Raw genomic sequence first — 24444 nt, 5'->3', positions numbered from 1 at the left:
ACTAAGATCTCACAGGCTGCAGAGTGACTAAGCCCACACACCAGAATGACTGAGCCCACATGCTCTGGAGCCTGTATACCACAACTAGAGAGCCCATGCACTGCAACTAAGACTTGATGCAGCCAAATAAATAAATATTAAAAATAAAATTAATTAATTAAAAAAGAAATGAAAAAGGAGAAGTTACAAGTGACACCACAGAAATACAAAGGATCATAAGAGACTACTACAAACAATTACATGTCAACAAAATGACAAATCTAGAAGAAATGCACAGATTCTTAGAAAGATACAATATTCTAAGACTGAACAAGAAAGAAATGGAAAATATTAACAGACCAATCACAAGCACTGAAATTGAAATAGTGATGAAAAAACTTGCCAACAAACAAAAGTCCAGGATCACATGGCTTCACACGCAAATTCTATCAAACATTTAGAGAAAAGTTAACACTATCCTTCTCAAACTCTTCCAAAAAATTGCAGATGGGAAAACTCCCAAACTTATTCTACGAGGCCACCATCACCCTGATACCAAAATCCAGACAAAGATAACACAAGAAAAGAAAATTACAGGCCTATATCACTGACAAACACAGACACAAAAATCCTCAACAAAATACTAGCAAATCAAATCCAAAAATACATTGAAAGGATCATACAATGTGACCAAGGGGGCTTTATCTCAGGGGATTATCTGAGATAAAGGATTTATCTGCAAAGATTCTTCAATACACATAAATCAATCAGTGTGATACACCACATATTAACAAACTGAAGAATAAAAACCATATGATCTCTTTAGATACATAAAAAGATTCTGACAAAATTTATTACCCATTTATGACAAAAACTCTCCAGAAAGTGGGCATAGAAGGAACTTACCTCAACATAATAAAGGTCACATATGACAAACCCACTGCTAACATCATTCTCAATAGTGAAAAACTGAAAACATTCCCTCTAAGATCAGGAACAAGACAAAGATGTTCACTGTTGCCACTTTTCTTCAACACAGTTTTGGAAGTCCTAGTCACGGAAATCAGAGAAGAAATAAAAGGAATCCAAATTGGTTGGGGGAAGCAAAACTGTCACTGTTTGCAGATGCCATGATACTACACACAGAAAATCCTCAAGATGGTACCAGAAAACAACTAGAGCTCATCAATGAATTCAATAAGTTTGCAGGATACAAAATCAATACACAGAAATCTCTTGTATTTCCAGACACTAACCACAAAAGATCAGAAAGAGAAATTAAGACAACAATCCCACTTACCATCACATCAAAAAGAGTAAAATATCTAGGAATAAACCTACCAAAGGAGACAAAAGACCTGTACTCTAAAAACTCTAAAGATGCTGATGAAAGAAACCAAAGATGACACAAACAGATGTAAAGATATATTATGTTGATTGGAAGAATCAATATCGTCAAAATAACTATACTGTCTGAGGCAATGTACAGATTCAGTGCAATCCCTCTCAAATTACCAATGGCATTTTTCACAAAGCTAGAACCAAAAAGTTTTCTAATTTGTATGGAAACACTAAAGACCCCAAATAGCCAAAGCAATCCTCAGAAACAAAAACAGAGTGGAGGAATCAGACTCCCTGACTTCAGACTATACTACAAAGCTACAATCATCAAAACAGTATGGTACTGGCACAAAAACAGAAATATAGATCAATGGAATAGGATAGAAAACCCAGAAATAAACCCAAGCACCTATGGTCAATTAACCTATGACAAAAGAGGCAAGAAATACAATGCAGAAAAGACAGGCTCTTCAATAAATGGTGCTGGGGAAATTGGACAGCTACATGTGAAAGAATGAAATTAGAACATTCTCTAACACCATACACAAAAATAAACTAAAAATGGATCAAAGACCTAAATGTAAGGCCAGATATTATAAAACTCTTAGAGAAAAACACAGGCAGAACACACTTTGACATAAATTGCAGCAATTTTTTTTTGATCCACCTCCCAGAATAATGAAAATAAAAACAAAAATAAACAAATGGGGCTTAATCAAACTTTAAAGCTCCTGCACAGCAAAAGTGAAAGTGAAAGTGAAGCTGCTCAGTCATGTCCGATTCTTTGTGACCCCTTGGACCACCAGGCTCCTCTGTCCATGGGATTTTCCAGGCAAGAATACTGGAGTGGGTTGCCATTTCCTTCTCCAGGAGACCTTCCCAACCCAGGGATTGAACCCGGATCTCCCACATTGTAGGCTGACGCTTTACCATCTGAGCCACCAGGGAAGTCAAAGGAAATAATAAACACAACAAAAAGACAACCCACAGAATGAGAGAAAATATTTGCAAACAAAGTGACTAGCTCGTGTAGTTCTATGTCAAAAACATAAACCCCCCCCCAAAAAAAATGGACAGAAGATCTAAATAGACATTTCTCCAAAGAAGACATACAGATGGCCAAAAAGCACATGAAAAGATGCTCAACATAACTAATCAGAGAAATGCAAATCGAAACTACAATGAGATATTTCTCACTGGTCAGAAAGGCCATCATCGAAAAAAAATCTACAAACACTAAATGCTGGAGAGTGTGTAGAGAAAAGGGAACCCTCTTACACCCCCACTGTTGGTGGGGATGTAAACTGGTACAGCTACTATGGAGAACAGTATGGAAGTTTCTTAAAATACTAAAAATAGAACTACTATATATGACCCAGCAATCCCACTCCTGGGCATATATCCAGAGAAAACCATAATTCAAAAAGATACATGCACACCAATGTTTACTGCAGCATTATTTACAATAGTAAAGCCATGAAAGCAATCTAAATGTCCATTGACAGACTAATGGATAAAGACGATGCGGTACATATGTATAACAGAATATTACCTGGCCATAAAAAAGAACAAAGTAATGTCATTTGAAGCAACATGGATGGATCTAGAGATGATCATACTAAGTGAACTAAGTCAGACAAAGACAAATATCATATGTTATTACTCACTTGTGGAATCTAATTTTAAAAAAATGATACAAGTGAATTTATTTACAAAACAGAGAGAGACTTACAGATATTGAAAATAATCATAGTTACCAAAGGGGAAACTCTGGTGAGAGAGATGAGATAAATCAGAAGCTTGGGATTAACATACACACACCACTATATATGACAGATATCCAGCAAAGACGACTGTACAGCACAGGGAACTCTACTCAATATTCTCTGAGGACATATGAGAAAAGAATCAGAAAAAGAATGGATAATTGAATCACTTTGCTGTACAACTGAACCTAACACAACATTGTACATCAACTATACTTGAATAAAAAATTTTTTTTAAAAAAAGGACAGATTGATACTGCCACTGACAAAAAAATTCCAAGTAACTCATGTTCAATTGGAAAAACACCTCAAACCCAAAGGTGACATTTGCCTGACATTTTTCAGTTGGCCCAATTGAGTTAGTTTACTTGGAAAAGTTCTACCACAATATTTGACCAGTTTATTTTTAGAACTTTTAAGACACTAAGTTAGCAGATTTATAAATGACAAATAGGATAAAACATCAGATTGGAATTCTTTATTATGTATGCAGAATTGAGTTTTTTCCCCTAAAATATGTTAGTCGCTCAGTCATGTCCAACTCTTTGCAATCCCATGGGCTGTGCAGCCTGCCAGGCTCTTCCATCCATGGGATTTTCCAGGCAAGAATACTGGAGTGGGTTGCCATTTCCAAGAGACTATAAATTACCTAAAAGCTTTAATCATCACAGTGGTCACTTGCTTTGCTATTTACAAAACACTGTCACAGACATCTGTGTTGAATTTCAGAACTAGCCCATGAGGCAGGCTTGGTAACTGACTCTACTTTGTAGGTGGGAAAATGAGGCAGAGAGAGTAACAGAATCACCCAAGGTCACACAGCAAGGGCACAGCACTCGGGGCTCGAAACAAGCCAAATCTTGTGCTCTCCAGGGCCCAGATGAGGCTTTCAACTTCCTAGACTCACTTTCTGAAACTGAGTCACTGGGGAGGAGGGGCAAAACAGCTTATCAATCTTAGGCAAACAGTTTAGATAGCAGCACCGACTCAACGGACATGAATCTGAGCAAACTCCAGGAGATAGTGAAGGACAGGGAAGCCTAATGTACCACAGTCCATGGGGTTGCAAAGCATCAGACATGACTTAGTAACTGAATAACAACAAAAAGCAAACAGATCACAGAAAAAGGTCAAATTCAGATTTTCATTGACAAATGCACCCTATGCTCCAATTACCTTTAGTTCCCCTGATGCAGACCAATCTCAGAGGAAAAGCCTAGACAGAATAAATCTTCCTCTTTGATCATGGAACACACACACACACACACAACCTCTATACATCTTGGCTTAATAAACTTTAAGAAGTGATACCCCATCAGGGACTTCAAACAGCCAAGGCTCCCATTAAAACCTACTCTTAGCAGGAAAGTGTCTGAATTTAAAAGCAAAGTGCCCTTGCAACAATTTAAGAATCAACTTTAATGATCTCATTACATGTTTACATGAAATAAGAAAATGAATGATGTAGAGGATTTTAGTTTGCTAAAAACTTTTGAATATTATTTCAGTGAAATGCCTTAAAAGGAATAAGTAAAACTATAAATTTTCTACTGTGGTTTAAAAGTATCTGATTTTCAAAGCAAAGTATTAGTCATTACAATGATAAGATGGCAAATGATTTACCATATAGTAAGATTGTACTGGCTCATGCCAGGCTTTAAATACATTCTAGGTAATCTATAAGCTTGTCTCCCAGCAGAAAATAGGATATGATGAATATTCAAGTTAAGGTTGGCTGTGCCAAAATGAAAACAACGAGATTTCAGAATAATATTTCTGCCAAAGACATTAAAAAAAATCTGATCGGATGTATGGCAACACTGGTCATCTAAAAACTACCTAAGAAACAACAGAGCCCATATTCACTGGACAGGAGGCACCTCCACTAATCCCAACCGGAATTTAGACCTAATTCTATCCACTGCTGCTCAATACCAACATATCTGAGGGCAGGTCAATGGAAAGAATGTTGTGAAGTGTCATTAAAATCCAATTTTCCCATCTCTTAAGGAGGAGACAGCCTACCAGTTCAGGGTCAGGAAGTCAACAAATCCTAACCAAGTGCCACGTGGGATGGAGTATTAAGTTTCAACTGGGAGTGTGGGGTGGGAAAGAGGGGGGACGTCCATAACCTATATCTGGTCCCCTGTATTTTGCCTTCTAGTATCTTTTTTGGTAAGAATGACCAAAAAAAATAAGTCATTTTTATATTTTATAGGTATGATTGAGATATGTCCATTTACCAGTTTTTTCCAAAGAAAGATGCCATATATAAGCAAACTATGCTTACTCACAGAGGTGAATGGAGTCATTGGGCTGAAGTTCAGACCACTTGCAGTGAAATATTTATAATATCAAGTGTAGCATGAATTACGGAGAAGGCAATGGTACCCCACTCCAGTACTCTTGCCTGGAAAATCCGATGGACGGAGGAGCCTGGTAGGCTGCAGTCCATGGGGTCGAGAAAAGTTGGACATGACTGAGCGACTTCACTTTCGCTTTTCACTTTCATGCATTGGAGAAGGAAATGGCAACCCACTCCAGTGTTCTTGCCTGGAGAATCCCAGAGACGGGGGAGCCTGATGGGCTGCCGTCTATGGGGTTGCACAGAGTCAGACACGACTGAAGCGACTTAGCAGCAGCAGCAGCATGAATTAAGCAACGCATATGTTGCTCTTCCAACTAACAAGGCAAAAAAAAAATGTGCAGCTTTATACTGTAAGCTAGGGTGCATTCATCACTTCAGATGGTAACAATATCCTATGATCTCACACTTCACAGTTTTGACTTTGGGTTCCCCTTGAAAACACTACCTCATACTCTCATTTTTAGCAGCTTCCTTCAACTCTTTTATAAGGGAATCTACTTTGACATGACTTTCTTTGGCAGATTTTTTGGCAACCTATTTCTTAAAACCTTTTCTGACCAGCAGCTAGTGGCCTCATCGTCTAAAAGGTCTGTGTCACACATTATCTTCAAGATGTGGGCAGTTTTAGAGATGAGCTGCTACCGCACCCTGGAAACTGCCAAGAGGGTACTGCTGAGCTTTTCTGTTAAGAGTGGCAAAATTGCAGGAATTTCCTTAATTTGTTCTCTAATCACCTCCTTAAAATGACCACCAGTCAACACAAGAGGACCCTTGACTTCTACATCAACTTCAACCATAATACCCTCTTTATTTTTAACAAAATCAACTGCTCCTTCAAGGTCATCGCTAGGTGCCAGGACTTTTGCTGATTTGTCCCCCCATTCTGTGTTCTAAGCTTCCCAAGTGGTGGTCCACCACCACAGTCTGTGGAGGGCAACTGAGTTCATTTCATGGTGGTGATGGTGACTTACTGCTAGATATGGGGCCATTTTCTTTCTTTTAATCCCTTCTAATTTCCTTTTTTCCATGTACCAATTTCCTTTTTCTTAGGTGGTTCTCTGAAAAGAAATACGCAGAGCTTATGATTCTCATCAAGCATGCCTTACTAGCCAGAAGCTTTACAAAAATTACTTAGCAAGGACAAGTATTTTGGAAGCGAGATTTTTATTCTCAGGACAGAGAACACATTTTTTTTAATGAACCTATCCAATAAGTCTTGAAACTTTGGCCTTGTGAGATCCAAATGACAATCCAACAGTCATTCTAAACATCCAGATGGACTTTTCTTCCAGCTCACAACTAATGTATTTGGAGGGATACACTGAAGGCCAATCAAGCACCTTTATCATGTAAACCATTTCATTTTGTTTCATTTATTCTACTTCTCTGGCACCCCCCATACAGCAACCTTTAGTCACACAGAGTATCAGGTATGGACAGAACTGGTCTGATAAAATGCAATTGGCACTGAGGCTATTTTACTTATTGGTAAAGCTTGCTGGGATGCAGACATGTTTTATCATATTCTGGTTACTACTGCTGCATGAAAAAAATCATCTCAAAATTTAATGGTACAAGTCTGAGTTGTGGCTCCAAGTAAGATGGAATAAATATATTCCACTCTGTCTCTCCACGAATGCAGCTACAAAAACTAGACAGAGTGGATGGAATAGCTATTTCAGGAGTGTGACGAGTAAGTGGAGCAGGCAGACTGGAGATGACGACCAGGTTTCTGAGTGCCACCAAGTCAACAGCAAGTTCCCCTGGTTTCCCCCAGCCTGGCCTAAAGGCAGCATGAATCCAGAACTGGGTGCTAAATGCAGACACAAATAGCACCAGGAGAAACCATCTTAAAAAAAAAAAAAAAAAAGGCAGGAAAGGAGGCTCCTAATGCTCAGAGTGAGGGAAATTCTCTACTGTTTCCTTTGTCCCCCTGTAGCCCCAGGCCCCCTGCAATCCTGCAGTGGTGATAGCAGAGACAGTCAGTGGCAAAGGGGGCCTTCTGGTGTCGGGAACTGAGAGAGGGCAATAACGTGCTCTAACTGAAGGAGCTGTGGTCCCAAGGGAAGTGGTAGTTGTGACTCTTCATTGGTTTTTTCTCCTCCTGAACTCCTGGCCCCAGACATGGGCCCAGGTGTAGGAAGTGCGAGGCTGAGTGGAGTAACTGGCCACAGGACTGAAAAGGGGAGCCTCAGTAAACCAGAGAGTGCAATGCTGAACAGGACTAACAAGGCCTGGAAATCCTATCTGACACCACAACTGAAACGGAACTTGGCAGCTTAAACCAGCTAGGCCAACTGTCTGCTAAAGCAAAAATATCTACAGACTCCATAGGATATAAACAAGGGCCAGAATCTCCTAACACAATATTCAAAATGCTCCAGAGAGAAACCTGTTGCTCGGCATTCAAAGATGCAGGAAAGTTTCGACTCACACGGGAAAAGACCATCAACAGACTCCAGTGACAAGATGGTTTCACCAGACAGCAGAATGATTTCACAATGACTTTAAAGAAGTTATTATAGAAATTCTCCAAGAAGTGAGGGCAAACACTCCTGAAAAGAATGGAAAAAAATAGAAAGTCTCAGCAACTAAAGAACTGAATGGAAATTTTAGGAATGAAAATTTTAATAAGCAAAAGAAAAAACTCACTAGATTGGCTCACAAGAACAATGGAGGTGACAGAGGTTCAGTGAACTTAAGAGATGGATCAACAGAAATGACACAATCTAAACAAGAGACAAAAGACAAAGGGTTGAGGCCTGAATAAAGACCTCCTAGAAATTAAGACCCTCTCCCAAAGGCCCATAAACCAAAAGGAAAAAGTGGGGAGAGTTATGAAGATGCAGCTCTCAGGAAAAGAAGGAAATATGCTCAACTTCGCTCAGAATAAGAGAAATACAGACTAAAACTAATTGACCCAAGGAAGCGAAAGTAGCAGCTTATTTCCTCTTCACTTGTTTGGTCATGCTGCATGTTTCTCTGTCTTTTCATTTTGTTTAATTTACTGTGTTTGGGGTCTCCTTTCTGCAGGCCTGCAGGTTGTAATTCCTCTTAATCGTGGAGGCTGCCCCCCATGGTTGGGAATTTGCTGTGTAACACAGGGAGCTCACACCCGGTGCTCTGTGACTACCTAGAGGGGTGGGAAGTGGGAGGCAGGTCCATGAGGGAGGGGACATATGTACACCTATGGCTGATTCATGTTGATGTACGGCAGAGACCAACACAATATTGTAGCAATTGTCCGCCAATTAAAAATAAATCAAAAAACAAAAAACTAATTGATTTATCTCTTAACCATCAGGCTTAGAGGAGTCTAAAACATTGGCAACCTGTTTTGTTAGTGAGGCTATAAAGAAAGATAATGGCAGAACCCACAGATGGGAATCTGACACTATTTACCAAAATTATAGGTGCATTTATTCTTTAATTCACAAATACCTTTTAGCTACCCAATCACAAATATGCCCATACATGTATTAAATGGCCCATGTGTGAAGTTATTCATTGCAGCTTAGTAGCAAAAAACTCTACATTCAAGTGTCCCTTAAAAAAGGTACTGATAAATAATACATCTACCCAATGAATAAAAAAGAATAAGGAAAATTACCACATTCTGATTTGGAAAGGTATCCAGGCTAAGTTGTTAATTTAAAAAAGCAAGGTGTAGACCAGTGTGTTTGGTCTGGTACCTTTTGAGTAAGAAAGGGAGAATAAGAATGCATAGTCATATGTGCTTATGTTGACACAGCAGAAGTGCTCAAACTTCTGTAAAGGGTCAGATAATAAATATTTTTGACTTTGTGGACCACACAGTCTCCACCATTGCAGCCCCAAAGTGGCCACAGATGGATGGATGTGTTCCAATAAAACTGTACTTACAAAATAAAGGCAGCTTGCTTGCAGGTTGCAACTTGCTGACAGCTAACATAAAGAAACTTCAAGGATAAATAAGAAACTAAAAAAACTTAGAGGAAACAGCATAGATGGGATAAAGATACATAAGTTGGACTCCAAAATTAAAAACTCATGGTGTTAAAGAAGAGCATCAGGAAAGTTCAAAGATAAACCGCAGAATGGGAGAAAATATCTGCAAATCATATCTGACAAGGGATTTGTCTCCAGATTAAATAAAGGATTTTTACAGCTCAATAGCAAGATGACAGATAACTCAAGTGAAGAAAAGGACAAAGGACCTGAACAGACATTTCCACAAAGATATTGTTGTTGAGTTGCCAGGTCGTGGCCAACTCTTTGCGACCCCATGGACTGTAGCCCTCCAGCCTCCTCAGTACGAGGAATTTCCCAGGCAAGAATCTTTCTTCCCTGGTGGCTCAGACAGTAAAGAATCTGCCTACAATGAGGGAGACCTAGATTCAATCCCTGGGTAGGGAAGATCCCCTGGAGAAGGAAATGGCAACCCATTCCAGTATTCTTGCCTGGAGAATTCCATGGACAGAAAAGTCTGGTGGACTACAGTCCATGTGATTGCATAGAGTCGGATACAACTGAGTGACTAACACTTTCAGGCAAGAAAACTGGAGTGTGCTGCCATTTCTTTCTCCAGGAAATCTTCCTGACCCAGGGATCGAACCCATGTCTCCTGCATTGGCAGGCAGGTTCTTTACCACTGAGCCACCAGGGAAGCCCAAAGAAGCTACACAAATGGCCAATAAACACATAAAAAGACATTTGACATCCTTAGTCATCAGAGAAATGGAAAGCGAAATCAAAATGATATAACACTTCAACCTACTAGGATGACTGTAATTTTAAAAAGAGACAGAAAGTAACAAGTAAGGATGTAGTGAAACTGGAATGCTCATACATTGCTGATGGGAATGTAAAATGGTGTAACTGCTTTGGAAAAGATTTTTGGAAAGGCGTTCCTCAAAAGGTTAATGGATGCAATCCAAGTGCCCATCAATGGATGGATAGAAAAACAAAATCTGGTTTATCCATACAGAAGAATATTACTAAGCCTTAAAAATGAAGGAAATTCTGATATATGCTATAACATGGATGAACCTTGAGGACACTATGTTAAATGAAAAAAGCCAGCTCCCACACACAAAACCCTGTACAATTCCACTCACATAAGACATCGAGAGTATCAAATTCAGAGACAGAAAGTAGAATGGTGGTTACTAGTAACTGGGGAATGGGCGCATTGGAGAATCATGGTTTAATGGGTCCAGTGTTTCAGTTTTGTAAGGTGTAAAAGCACTGGAGATTGGTTACACAACAATATGAATGTACTTAACACTACTAAATGGTACACTGAGAAATGATTAAGATGGTCAACTTCATGATGTGCTTATTTATCACAATAAAAAACTTCTTAAAAGAACATTAGAGTTAACCATATGACCCAGAAATCCCATTGCTAGATATAAACCCAAGAGAAATTCAAAGATATGTCCACACAACAACTTGCAGCATTATTCACAACAGCCCAAACTGGAAACAGCCCCAACACCCGCTAACTGAAAAATGGGAAAATGCAATGTGGTATATCCACAGGACAGTAATAAAAAGACGATGAAGGACTGACTTATGCCACAACATGGATGAATCTGGAAAAGGCGTTAAGTGAAAGAAGACAGTCACCAAAAACCTAGTATTATATGATTTCATTTATATGAATGAACAAACCTAGAGAGACAGTTATTATTCCTGGCCAGGCAGGAAAACAGAAGTGGTCATACCCTGAGCTGCTGTTGGCATTCACTTTTTTGATTCAGGTACCGGGTTACCCCAGTTACCATACAGTTAGTGAAAACTCATAGAACAGTACACAGGATTGTACCCTTTTCTGTATAGATTCTATACCTCAACTGAAAGAAACAATCAAGAGCTCTTCACTAAGCAGGGCTTTGTGCCTTCTCCTCACCTCCATTCTGGAGCACAGGACAAGGAACAGAGTTACGATGGAATTTCCAACCTCAAAACTTAGGGGAAAAAATTTATTTTTTACCAACTGCAGGAGTGTAACATGACCCTACAATGTGATTATTGTCCAAAGGATTTGAGTCTCCAGTCTTCATTATTTCAATATACACATTTCCTTCCATACTGAGGTTCTGATGTGTTTATCGCTGGGAGCAAGAAGGCAAAGACATGTGGGACTGACATTCACTGAGCACTTACTAAGTTCAGGGCACTCAGCTGGAATTTCTACGTACAGTTTTTTTTAAATGGGGCTCAGAGATGTTCTTTGCCCTCTGACACTCACATTGCCGGGCCCAGTGGAACACGATGATGGAACATATGTTGGCAAAGTTTCATCATGGATCTGTTTTGTCAGTTTTTACTCCAGAAGTCAGAAAGGCAATTTGCCTAAAGGACAACCTGCCTTTCATATATGTTCCTGGATGGTGAGATGAAAGGGAGGCAGCCATGGTCCTGCCAACCAGACTCAAAGTGCCTGGAGTACTCCTCCTGGGCAAGGCTCATCTCCCAGATGTTTAAATCAAGGTATCAGGATGGGTCTATCCAAAGTCACCTGTGTCAAACTTCATTTGAGATGAATCACAGCCCTCAAAGTAAAAGCTCAAAATAAAAAGCTTTTAAAAGAACACAAAGAAGAGTAGCTCCAAGACCACAACCTGGAAATAGGCAAAGATTTCTTAGAGGGGACACAGAAGGCAACCTTAACAGGCAAAGATCCTCAATTACATTTAACCCAAACTAAAATTTTCTGCTCATCCAATATCACAAGTAGATGAATAAGCAAGTCACAGTATGAGACCAAATGTTCAGAAAATAAACTGACAAAACACTTGAACTTGGAACACATAAAGAACTCTTCTAATCCAATAATAAGATGACAATGCAATTAAATCAGTAAATGGGGACTTCCCTGCTGGTTGAGTGGTTAAAATGGCAGGCTCCCAGTGTGGGGGTGGGGTGGGGAGTGGGATGACGGTAAATAGCTTCAACAGACACCTCACAAAGGAAGGTATCTGCATGGCCAAACAGCACATGAAAAGGTGTTCAACATCACTGATCATCAAGGAAAGGTGACTTAAAACCACAATGAGAAACCACCACATTTTCCAACTGCTGCTGCTGCTGCTAAGTCACTTCAGTCATGTCTGACTCTGTGCGACCCCATAGACGGCAGCCCACCAGGCTCCCCCGTCCCTGGGATTCTCCAGGCAAGAACACTGGAGTGGGTTGCCATTTCCTTCTCCAATGCATGAAAGTGAAAAGTGAAAGTGAAGTCGCTCAGTCGTATCCGACTCTTAGCGACCCCATGGACTGCAGCCTACCAGGCTTCTCCGTCCATAGGATTTTCCAGGCAAGAGTACTGGAGTGGGGTGCTATTGCCTTCTCCGATTTCCCAACTAGCAGGGCCAAAATAGAAAAGCTCACTAGCACAAAGTGTTGTGAGCCGCCAGAACTCTGGTGGCTTCTGGTGCAAGGAATATAAAATGGTACCACTTTGAAAAAAAAAAAAGTGTGGAAGTTTCTTACACCTACCCTTTGATCTGGAATCTGAGGCTTCCCTGGTGGCTCAGAGGGTAAAGAATCTGCCTGCAATGCAAGAGACTTGGGTTTGATCCCTGGGTTGGGAAGATCCCCCGGAGGAGGAAATGGCAACCCACTCCAGTATTCTTGCCTGGACAATCCCATGGACAGAGGAGCCTGATGGGCTACAGTCCATAGGGCCGCAAAGAGTCGGACAAGATTTAGCAACTGAACAACAACAACACCCTTTGATCCAGCCATTCCACTCCTAGGTATTTACCCCAAAGTAGTGACAACATTTGCCATCAAGAAGACCTATATACAAATGTCCACAGCAGCTCTATTTCACAAACTCAGAACAACCCAAATGCCCTTCAACAGGAGAATGGCTAAACCAATATTCATGCAGTGGAATAGCACTTGGCATTCTAAAGGAACAAACTGCTGATAACATGCAACAATACAGATTGACAGATTGCAAAAATGTCATGCTGAGTAAAGGAAGTCAGATACTGAAGAGTACACACTGTCTCGGTCCATTTAACAAAACTCTAGAAAAGGCGGTTTAATTGCTAAGTCATGTCCAACTCTTGCCACCCCCATGGACTGTAGTCTGCCAGGCTTCTCTGTCCATAGGATTCTCCAGGTAAGAATACAGGAGTGGGTTGCCATTTCCTTCTCCACTAGAAAAGGCAAATCTAAAGTGACAGCATAACAGTCATTATCTGGGGCCATGAATGGGAGTGGAAAGGGGAATGAATGGGAGGGGATATGAGGGAACTCTCTGGGCAAATGGAAACTATATTTTGAGTGGCTTTGGTTACCTGGGTTTAGTCATTTCTCAAAGTTGTACAACTAAGATTTGCGCATTACAATGCATATACATTCTATACTGCTGCTGCTGCTGCTGCTAAGTCGCTTCAGTCGTGTCCAACTCTGTGCAACCCCATAGACGGCAGCCCACCAGGCTCCCCCATCCCTGGGATTCTCCAGGCAAGAACACTGGAGTGGGTTGCCATTTCCTTCTCCAATGCATGAAAGTGAAAAGTGAAAGTGAAGTCGCTCAGTCATGTCTGACTCTTCGAGACCCCATGGACTGCAGCCTACCGGGTTCCTCTGTCCATGGGATTTTCCAGGCAAGAGTACTGGAGTGGGGTGCCATTGCCTTCTCCGACATTCTATACTAAAAATGTTTAAAAGTGAAATCAAGGAAGGGGTGAGGGGAGGGTCGAGGTCAAGAAGAAAAGATGGCAGAATGTTAATAATTGTTGAAGCTGGGTAATGTACATGCTTGAAATTTACCATAATTAAAAACACTGAAGAGAAGAAAAAAAAATCTTCTATGTTGAATGCTCCTGCTTACCCTTCCACCACTGTGTCCAACTCTGCCTCCCCCTTGGGCTGCCCTCTCACAGACCCCAACTCCTGAGTGAACTCTGCTTCTTGCCAAGGGCCACAGCTCAAATCCTGTCTGCTCTACAACTCTCCACCACCAGCCAAGCCCCAGTAACCACCAGGCATTTCTGCCAAGCCCTGTCACACCCAAGAGCTCAAAACCTGTTCAAGGGACTGGGAAACAAGAAGTTTTCCAGCTTGCTTTGCAGAAATTCAGTCATCTCCCACCTGTACTATCTGCCCAAGATTTACATGGCACCTCTCTCAAAGCCTGATACTTAGGAGGCTTTAAAAGACAGTTATGGTTTGTATTCCAAAAACATGTAAATTTACTACTGGGAATTGAAAATGTGTTTTCCCTTGTAACAAATAATATACAGCCAGTAACACAGCAGGCCGGCCCCCAAATATCCATCTACCCACTGCACGTACTCCAGGCTCCCACAGCAATGCCTCAGTTCAGTGCTACCGGTGTGATGCTTTTCATCAGCCAGTTCACATGACTAGGAGTTGGGGAAAGTTCCAGGTTCAAGGCTGAGTCAGTAGCAGTAAAAGTGGTTCAAAAGGAAGGAGGGTCAGCGAAGGGCCCCCATGGGCAAGCCAGCAGCTAAATCTAGCTGAGGCCCAGCCAGGGGCTCATGTGCTGTGGTCCCTGGACATACAATCATTGCTGCCTGAGCCAGTCAGGAGGGAGGGAGAGTGGAAAAAGGCTTCTGACTTACAACTGCATCTTTAATCTCCTACTGCACTTCCTTAAAATCACATTCATGTCACAGAAAATAAACATTATAGAAAATGTAGACAAACAACAAGAATTAGTATTCACAGCACACAGTCCAAACCACTGTTTCCAGTCCAGTGTGTCCAGAGTTCTTCCAGTCTCTTCTGTTTCATAGGTACCACCCAGGAGAAAGATTCAGATCCAGAAATGTGTCATTAGGATATCTCTTAGTTTTTAACAAAATCACAACCGCACTGTATCCAGGCCTGGCCACCATTTTCGACATGGTTTCTACAAGGAGTTACGTTGACTCCTTTTGGGAGTCCCTGACAGATCTTGCTTCATCTCAACAGGAGAAACCAAGTGTTGTCTGTGTCCACTGAGATTTAGTCTAAAAAGGAACCGGATGGATAATCCTAGGAAAGAGTCACAAGGAAAACTGCATCTGGTTCCCTGTCACTGAAGAGTTCACTGTCAGAACATCTAACATTAAGTCAGTAATCATGTAACCACAATTGTGTTACTTGCTAAGAAACAAAACCACAGTGTGCACACAATGAACAGACAGGGAGAGAAGGCCATGAAGGCTTCTCTGAAGACCTGAGATGTGAAGGCTGAATGGGTTTGGGACAGAGGAGGGCTGCCAGGTGGCAGAGGCTGCCAGGATACAGTGGCTTCTAAGCAGATGACATGGACTGGAATCCACCAAGACTGGCCCAACCTTGAAAGATCAGGTACAAAGCTGTTGACAGTAACTTGAATGAGAGAAGCCAATGCTTGGACCACGATGGTGGCAGGGGGCAGGCACAGAGAAGTGAAGTGGGTTTGAGAACCATTTGGAAGCAATAAGTTGGATTTGGCAATGAGGGACAGGGTGGAGTCGAGACTGATTCCTAGATTTCTGACTTGAACTGCTAAATTGATGATTTCATGCCCTTGCATTCTGCTGGAAATAGATGTGGCCAGTCTCCTGGGCAGGTACAGATGACACACATTCTAGAAAAAACACCGCCATGTGTCCCAGAGGTCTGTCTTCCTTTGAACTTTATGCATTTTCCAGAATAGTGAAGAAAGAGTGTGTACCAAATTCTTAGAAGTATTAAGACATCTTTAAGTCCATGGGGTTGCTAAGAGTCAGATACGACTGAGCAACTTCACTTTCACTTTTCACTTTCATGCACTGGAGAAGGAAATGGCAACCCACTCCAGTGTTCTTGCCTGGAGAATCCCAGGGGCGGGAGAGCCTGGTGGGCTGCCGTCTACAGGGTCGCACAGAGTTGGACACGACTGAAGTGACTTAGCAGCAAGTCTTTTTCTCAAGCAGGAGCCAATGCACCTGTGGATTAAAGTTAGCAGAGAAACATGCAAACATTTCTAACAGAAGGAACAGCAAGCTATCTGAGTCAGGAGGAGCTAGGTTATGCTGCTACTTCAGACAAATCCCCCACATTTCAGGGGCTTAACTACCATCCTGAACACACAGCCTTCAAGTTTGTCCTGACAGAGGCAAAGAGAAATGGTGGTGGTGTATCATCTGACTCGGCTGCTTTCAAAGTGACACTTATTGACGCTGTTCACATTCCATTGGCCAGCGCTCACCACAAAAAGCCCAGCTAACTGCAGGGGAGACCAGGCAATGTGGAAACATCTATGGAAGCCTTGGGTACTCTCCATGCTACACAACGCATCAAGCTAATGAATTTATGAGTAACATCATGGAAGGTGAAGCAAGACACAACCCACATGAAGGGGAGTGAATGGAACTAGAGCTGGCCTTATTTTAAACCATTTTATGTTCTTTTTTGTTGCAAAAATTTCAATGTTACTGTTAGATACAAACTAATAGAATCACTACAGTATCATTTAATCAGAAGGAAAAAATAACCTTGTCTCCAATACCAGGGAAACCAGGAAAGAACCTAGAATGTCTCCTCCCATTGCTGGCACGAACCTGATGGTCCAAATATTTACATTTTATTTTCAAGGTCCACAGCAGCACAGTTAGGGGCCCCATGACTGGCATATATTATTACCAGTGACAATCCATTACATGAGATGATACATGGCTTGGCTTTCTCTTGGAAAAGCATGCCCTAGGAGACAACTTTCTAGCTGTTGGGCTATATTTTCATAATCCAAGTGGTACTCTCTTATCACTGTCAAAAAACCACCCCAAGTCTTAGGAACCTGACTAAATAAAAGCTTCTCTCTTGTTTATGGAAAATCCAAAAGTGGATGATCCTGGTCCAACAGCTGTCCTCAAAAGAGTGGTTCAGGGCTCCAGGTACCTTCCATCTCGTGCAACTGTCATCTTCTACAGTCAGCCTCCAAGGTCCCCATGAAGACCACAGAAAGGGATGAGAAAGTATGTGAAGATCTACATATAAGCCATGCCTTGACCGAAAGTGACAGACATCACTAATACTCACATTTCATTGGCCAAAGCTAGCTTTAAACATCCCATAATAGACTCAATGGGTGCCAGAAAACATAGTCCCTACTTCCCAGCAACAATGAGCAAAATCAATCTCCTGACCCCCCAGCTAGCTCTGCCACACTTCGTATCCTCCAAATGACTCTTGCCAGAACAAGGGAATCATGAAAGTCAAAAAACTAACTGGGAAACTGATGTCTTGGTCTTTGAATCAATGTCCAGGAAATGCAAGGATTTCCTGTTGCAGGTGGCAATACTGCTCCACGTTTAAAATCACTGTGAACATTGCTGAAGAAAAAAAATCAAAAGCAGGGCCCCTGAGTCAGGAAAGTAGTTTGCAAGTGGGGTTCAGAGTGGACAGAGGGTAGGCAGAGCCAGACACACCAAGAATGGGAAGCTCACCCAGTCCCTGGGCCTGAGCAAAGGGGCTGTTCTGTCATCTGAGCAGTTAATAGCTAACTCAAGACAGCTCCATTCCAGCATCTAGGTGTAGGTCCTTAGACTGGTCATTAACGAAACTAGCTGGAGAGGACACCTACATCAATAATACAGTGCATTCCCAGGAGATACAGGCATTGTGCTCTGCTGGGCCAGAGCTCAGTCTAAGAGTTCACACTATAAGTGCACCCAATGGCAGCATTGTGGGAGAACAGTTTCCCTGGTTGAAACATTTAGAAACCCTGAGACAGGGTTACCCAGGTTTCCTTCCTGCAGGATGCCTGAGTTTTCGGTATGTTCACAAGCACTGAGGACCCCCAGGAGGGAGGCTGCTCGGTGCAAACATACCCAACACAACAGTATGCCAGCCAAAGTCATGATCACGAATCCTGTTAGAGTACCGAAATGGGCACCGCAACAAAAGGCATCAAGGCATATCCAGAAGAAGGGGTTTCTCCTATAAAACAAAAAACCAGATATGCTTTTCTCTCCAAATCCTAGAAGTAATCAAGTGATGGATCCCCATTTGCTGAATTTGATAGTTTTACTGAACTTGAGACTCTCGTCTTTGAGGATGGATGTTAAAAAAAAAAAAAAAAAAGGGTCCTTCTGTGGGTCAAAGGTACACAGAGATGACCACCACTTCTGTTAATGCAAAAAGAATGTCCCTCAAAAAGTTAAACACAGAATTACCATACTGTACCCAGCAATTTCATGTACAGGTATATACCCCAAAATGTGAAAGCAGAGACTTGAACAGAAATTTATCCACCTATGACAGCATCATTCACAAAACCCTAAGACATCATGCTAACTGAAATAAGGCAGACACAGAAAAACAAATACTGTATGAGTCCATTCACATGAGGCATCCAGAGCAGCCAAATTCATAGAGACAGACAGTAGGACAGGGCTTACCAGGGCCTGGGGGAGTGAGGAGTTGTGAGTTATTAAGCGGTGCAGAGATTCTGTTCAGGATGATGAAGAAGTTCTGGAGATGGATAGTGATGATAGCTGCACAGCAGGGCAACTGCGCTTAATGCTACTGAAATGCACACTGAAAAATGGTTAAAATGGCAAATTTCATGTTACATACACTTTGCCATAATTAAAAAAAAAACAAAAACAAAAGGCGATAAGGGCTTCCCTGGTGGCTCAGTGGTAAAGAATCTGCCTGCCAGTGCAGGAGATGCGGGTTTGACCCCTGGTGCAGGAAGAGCCTACATTCTGTGGAGCAACTAAGACGCTATTGAGCCTGTGTTCTAGAGTCCGGGAGCTGCAACAACTGAAGCTCTAGACCCGTGCTCTCCACGACAAGAAGAGCCACCACAGTGAGAAGTCCATGCACTGCAACTAGAGAGTAGCTCCTACTTGCCACACCGAGAGAAAAGCACACAGCAACAAAGACTCAGCACAGCCAAAAATAAATAATTAAAAAAAAAAAAGCCACTGAGATGCTCCTCAGCCCTCGTGGCCTGCAGTGGTTGTCTCTCAAAGCAGTGCCCACATGCGCCCTTGCAGGTTGACGGCTCTCCTGCAGCCCATCAAATCACCCAGGCACTGGTGACATAACCTCTGTTTTCGACCCACAAAGGATTACAGAAAACTGCACAAGGAGACGGGAAACAGGATCCAAGCCAGCCTTGACTTGCTCTGACACAGGGGACAGAAGGGCTTCAATTTCACATCTATGATCTCCCCAAACACACTTAGGATAGTTGAGTAGTTCCCCTCTCCTACAAGCATTTTTCTAGAACAGCACCATGTGATGGGACCTTCCTCGATGAGGAAAACACTCTCCTCACTGTGTCTGTGGAGCACTCAAAATGTGGCAAATGCAAATGAGGAACTTTTATTTTATTGCATTTAAACTAACTTAAATGTAAAAAGCCACCTGTGGCTAGGGGCTAACATATCAGACAGCAAGGTTTTAGAAATTTTACAAAGCCAAGTGACAGATTTGTATCTTTTGGGGGAGACACCAAAATGTTGTGTGAATGGCAGAGATTAGGAAGCCAGTGGAAGGTGGGAGGGCGGGGGCGTCTGTTTAAATCCATGAACCCATTTACTCGAGTTTTGTATACTGTTCGTCAAACCTATGAGAAGAAATTATTAGTTATCGTGATGTATTGAAAAATAATTTTTCAAGACCAGGCCCAGGTCAACGAAAGGGGGTACATAATGAAGCTGAAAATTCTAGGCAATCAGGACCCAGAACAGGAAAAGGTCATGTGCTCTTTGTGTGGCTCTGGAATTGAAAGCCCAAGATCTCTGCCTGAATGAACCATCACACCCAACCCAACAGAAGCAGTTCTAGTAGTAGATGAGGCTTGTTTTTTACACACACCCCCCACACACACCACAGAGAAGCAAAGCCACTGCACGCCAATTTTCAGAGCACCAGCAGGCAGGAGGCTACAGTTGTGCCTAATGGTCAAAGGGACATTTAACCATTCAGAGAAGAGTCTGTTCAACTTCATTTTCAGAAGAGAATGAACAGAAGTTGAGAAAACCGAGTGGTTCCCAGTGAAGTGGGCTCCTGAACAACTTTTCTAAAAAAGATGCTGTGCTGAAGTCAACTCCGAGTGGTCAGAAAAGTCAAGGGAGCATTTTCAAAGGGCCCAGCTGCCACTTGTTTGAACAAGCCTGCTACCCTGCCCCCCTTCCATCTGGGGAGCATTTGCTCTGCAGAAAACAGATCCTGGCAAAGAATGAACGGTAATAAAGCTAGCTCACCACCTCATCAGCACAGTCTGGCCAGCACCTTAGAGACTCTCCATTTCCCTTCTCAGGTGCTTTTGGGTTTAGGGCAGGCATGGTGCTCCTGTCTGACCCATGGAGAAACCAAGGCACAGGCTCCCAGGTAAACTACTGTCTCACATGCAGTGTTTGTGAATGTCACCCAAGTGCCAGAGTCTTGTCACATAGCTTCTAAAGATTATGTAAGGAAAACAGCCAAGCAATAATCCGTTCTATACCTGGAGGAACTCATGCCAACCACAAGTACGGATTTAAGGCTGAGTGAGCTGAGGGTCCCATTCCAGCAATGGAGGAGATCCTGAAGCCAGGAATGCTTCAAGAAAGAACAAAATACATCTGCCACACTGGTGGTACAGCACAGCTGTGATAAGTGTGCAAAAGAACACGGTGGGGCAGGGTACTTCCCTGGCTGTCCAGTCTTGAAGACTTCTCCTTTCAATGCAGGAGGTGCAGTGTTCAATCCCTAGTGGGGGAACTAAGACCCCACATGCCTCATGGCCAAAAAATCAAAACATAAAACAGAAACCGTATTGTAATAAATTCAATAAAGACTTTACAAATGGTCCACACCAAAAAAAAATCTTAAAAAAAAAAAAAAGAACAGGGGGATAGTTCCAAGAGATGCACCTCTACCCCCACTGTAACATCGATTTCCATTCTTGGCTGCAAAATGGAATCACCTGGGAAGCATTCAACAATCCTGAGGCCTCAGGTTCCGCTGTCATTAGTCTGGGCAACAGTAGTTTGTAAAGCTCCCCCAGGGGATTCTAATGTGGAGCCAGGGTTGGGACCCATAGAAGGGAGAAAGTAAGAGTAGAATACGTAGTGGGAAGGGGGACTCGGCCTCGTCTGGGTCATAGGCTATTTCTTGGATCATCTGATGTTTAAGAAAACTGAAGAATAAAGAAATATAAATGCCAGGGGTCTCTGTTTTTTATCTGTAAAAGGGTGCAATGCCCCCTACTCTCCCCTCCCCAAAAGGTAGGACGGTCCTGTCAGGGGGTGCTAGGATAGGGAGGAGCTGGTGCTATGGCGGCGCGAGTGCTAAGGAAAGCTGGGAGGAGTGGGGTGGGAGAGAGCGGGGACCCGCCTCACCTGCGTCGTAGAAGGCGTCGAGCACGGCCGTCTCCCCGAAGTCGAGCTCCCCGAAGGGTACAGAGGTGAGGTGGGCGCCCTCAGCCTCGCAGGCCCGCAGCAGGCACTGGCGCGCCCCCGCCTCGGGGCCGCCCTGGGGGCTCTCGCTGCGCACATATACTGCCCGCAGCGCCCGCCGCGGCCCACCCGCGCCCCCGCCCTCGCCTCCGACCCCCGCGCCCTCGGCCGCCCCCTCGGGCTCCGGCGGGCCCGGCGGGCCCGGCGGCCCCGCCACGCCCTCGCCCACCGGCGGCAGCGGGCACTGGGGGGGCTCGGCCGCCGCCCCGACCGCCCCCGCCGGGGTCGCCCCGCCGCCGCTCTCCATGTGGCCGCCGGGCGCGCCCTTCCTGGTCCCACCTCGGCGCGAGCGGCCGGCGGCAGCACCTGCTCCCGGGACGCGGGAAGGGAGTTGGGGGGACCCAGCGCCCGCCGGTGGCCCCGCGACGGACAGGTGACGGCGAGGCCCCTGGGTCGCACGCGGAAGCTCCTGCCCCGCAGCCCCCGAGCGCCCTTTGAAGGCTCTGGCGGGAGGCGGGAGGCTGGAGGCAGGGGCGGGGACGTCAGGGCCCTCGGAAGGCGGGGGGAGGTCTGGGAAGGGCGGCGGGGCAGGAGCCCGCCGGGCGCCCCCTGCCGCGTCCCCCGGGCAGTGCTCTGAGAAGGGCGGATTCACGAACTGCAGATTTTGTTGTTTATTGCCATCGCTCCAGCCTTCGGGGTCCCGATTTTTTCCCTCGAAACAATTTGGGGCTTTTCAAACAGACTAAAAAAAGCTCTTTCAAAGCGCCGGTTGGATGTCAATACTCAACTCCAAACTAAATACAGATGTAGTTTTAACTCAGAATCGAGATGAGAAGATGCATATTTAAAACACTTCTGATTTTGTACTGCGTGTCCCCAGATGTGGAGAGCAGGGCCCTTCTGAGCCCATGCCCTGGAGGCTGCTCGTCCTGACTCTCACTGTGACCTTGACAAAAGCACCATGATGCACCAGCATCAAAGTCTGTTGGCCTATAGACCATTTCTAGTCACAGTATTGCTTCCGTTCTACGCTTTGGCTGTGAGGCATGTGGGATCTTAGCTTGCCAACCAAGGATTGAACCTTGCACCTCCTGCACTGGAAGGTGAAGTCTTAACCAATGAACCACCAGGGAAATCCTTAGTAACAACTTATTGAAATATAATTCACAAACCATCCAATTAATCCATTTAAATGGTTTTTAGTTTATTCTCAGAGTTGAGCAGCCATCACCATACTCAGTTTTAGAACATTTTCAGCACACCCCCCAAAACCCAAGTCCCCATTACCAGTCTCTTTCCACCTTCCCCAATACCCTTCAGCCCCAGGCAGCCACTAATCTACTTTCTGTCTCTGTATATTTGGCTATTCTGGACATTTCACATAAATAGAATCATACACAGTGTGGATAAAGCTTTTCATTTGCTTTGGGTATATACCTAGGAATGGGATTTCTGGATCACATGGCAACTCCATATTTAAGCTTTGGAGAAACTACCACTGCTTTTCAGTGTGGTTCCATGGTTTTATATTTCCATCAGCAGTGGACAAGAATGCCAACTTCTCCACACTCTCACCAACACTTGTTATTATCTTTTTGATTACTGGGAATGAAGTGATAGCCCACTGTGATTTGGATTTGCATTTCTCTTAAAGACTAATGATGTTGAGCATTTTGTCATGTGCTTATCTTCTATTTGCATAATTTCTTTGACAAAGAGTCCGTTTGGACCCTTTGCCCTTTTAAAAATAAGGTAATCATCTGTTTATTATTGAGTTGCAAAAGCTCTTTATATATTATGGATACCAGTCCCTTATCAGATATGTGATTTGCAAATATTTTCTCCTCTTCTATGGGCTATGTTTTTATGTTCTTGACAGTGTCCTTTGCAGCATATCACAAGCCATTTTGACACAAGGAAAATAGGACTTATAAAATAATACTCTGCCTTTTCTTCATGTTTCAGTAATAATATGGTCCATTCCTCCACTTCACCCCTAACAGGAAGCAGAAACTGCCAGCATAAATCTTTGGAGAAATCCTCATTCCTGGCCTGATAGAAATTAGCAATTTCACAAGTGACGTCAGTGTGCACCCTCTTTTGTGGCCAATGAATGGAAAATGGGCTCCAAGGAAAACTATAAAAACACCAAAACCAGAATTAGGAAGAGGAAAGCTAGAGAAAACTTTCAACATTTCTAAGACTTTTTAAAAATACTATGCTATAAAAGGACACATTTTCTTTGCAACCTTGCAATGCATAATAATAGTAATTTTCCTAATGTGCCTGTTCATCTGAGATTATTTCAATGACTGGCACAGCCTTCAGAAGGGCAGAGATGCCCATTTCACAATTGCTTGCCAGTATCCTGCTGTTGCCACACTTCAATCTTCCCATGTTTCTTCCAGCTCTCACTGGGCCCTGATGACTAAGTGAGCCTCATAGGAGTTGTGAATTCTGGCTTGAATAATATCTTTCTTTAAATGCAACCCCTGTGGAGTAAAGGACCTGGCTAACAGGCATCTTCCCCACAGGTGGAACACACAGCCCACCTTCTCATTGTCTCCAATAATTTGAATGCTTGAAACATACCCAAGTCCCTCCTCCTGATGTCCTT

General features: G+C 43.2%; 1 protein-coding gene across 1 annotated transcript in view; it reads right to left on the bottom strand.

Annotated features, from left to right (window-relative positions):
- MAP3K15 (mitogen-activated protein kinase kinase kinase 15) overlaps positions 1-22338 on the bottom strand; it is a 145615-nt gene extending 123277 nt beyond the window's left edge. The window contains exon 1 of the mRNA XM_070783981.1: positions 21771-22338. Within this exon, the coding sequence (XP_070640082.1) occupies positions 21771-22134 (364 nt within the window). The 5' untranslated portion in view covers positions 22135-22338. The remainder of the gene's footprint in view (positions 1-21770) is intronic.
- Between the last annotated feature and the right edge of the window lie 2106 nt (positions 22339-24444).

The sequence above is a fragment of the Bos indicus genome, chromosome X (assembly GCF_029378745.1).
Source record: "Bos indicus isolate NIAB-ARS_2022 breed Sahiwal x Tharparkar chromosome X, NIAB-ARS_B.indTharparkar_mat_pri_1.0, whole genome shotgun sequence".
Lineage (NCBI taxonomy): Eukaryota > Metazoa > Chordata > Mammalia > Artiodactyla > Bovidae > Bos > Bos indicus.
The sequence above is the reverse complement of the archived record's forward strand: the minus strand, read 5'-3'. Positions and strand labels throughout refer to the sequence as shown.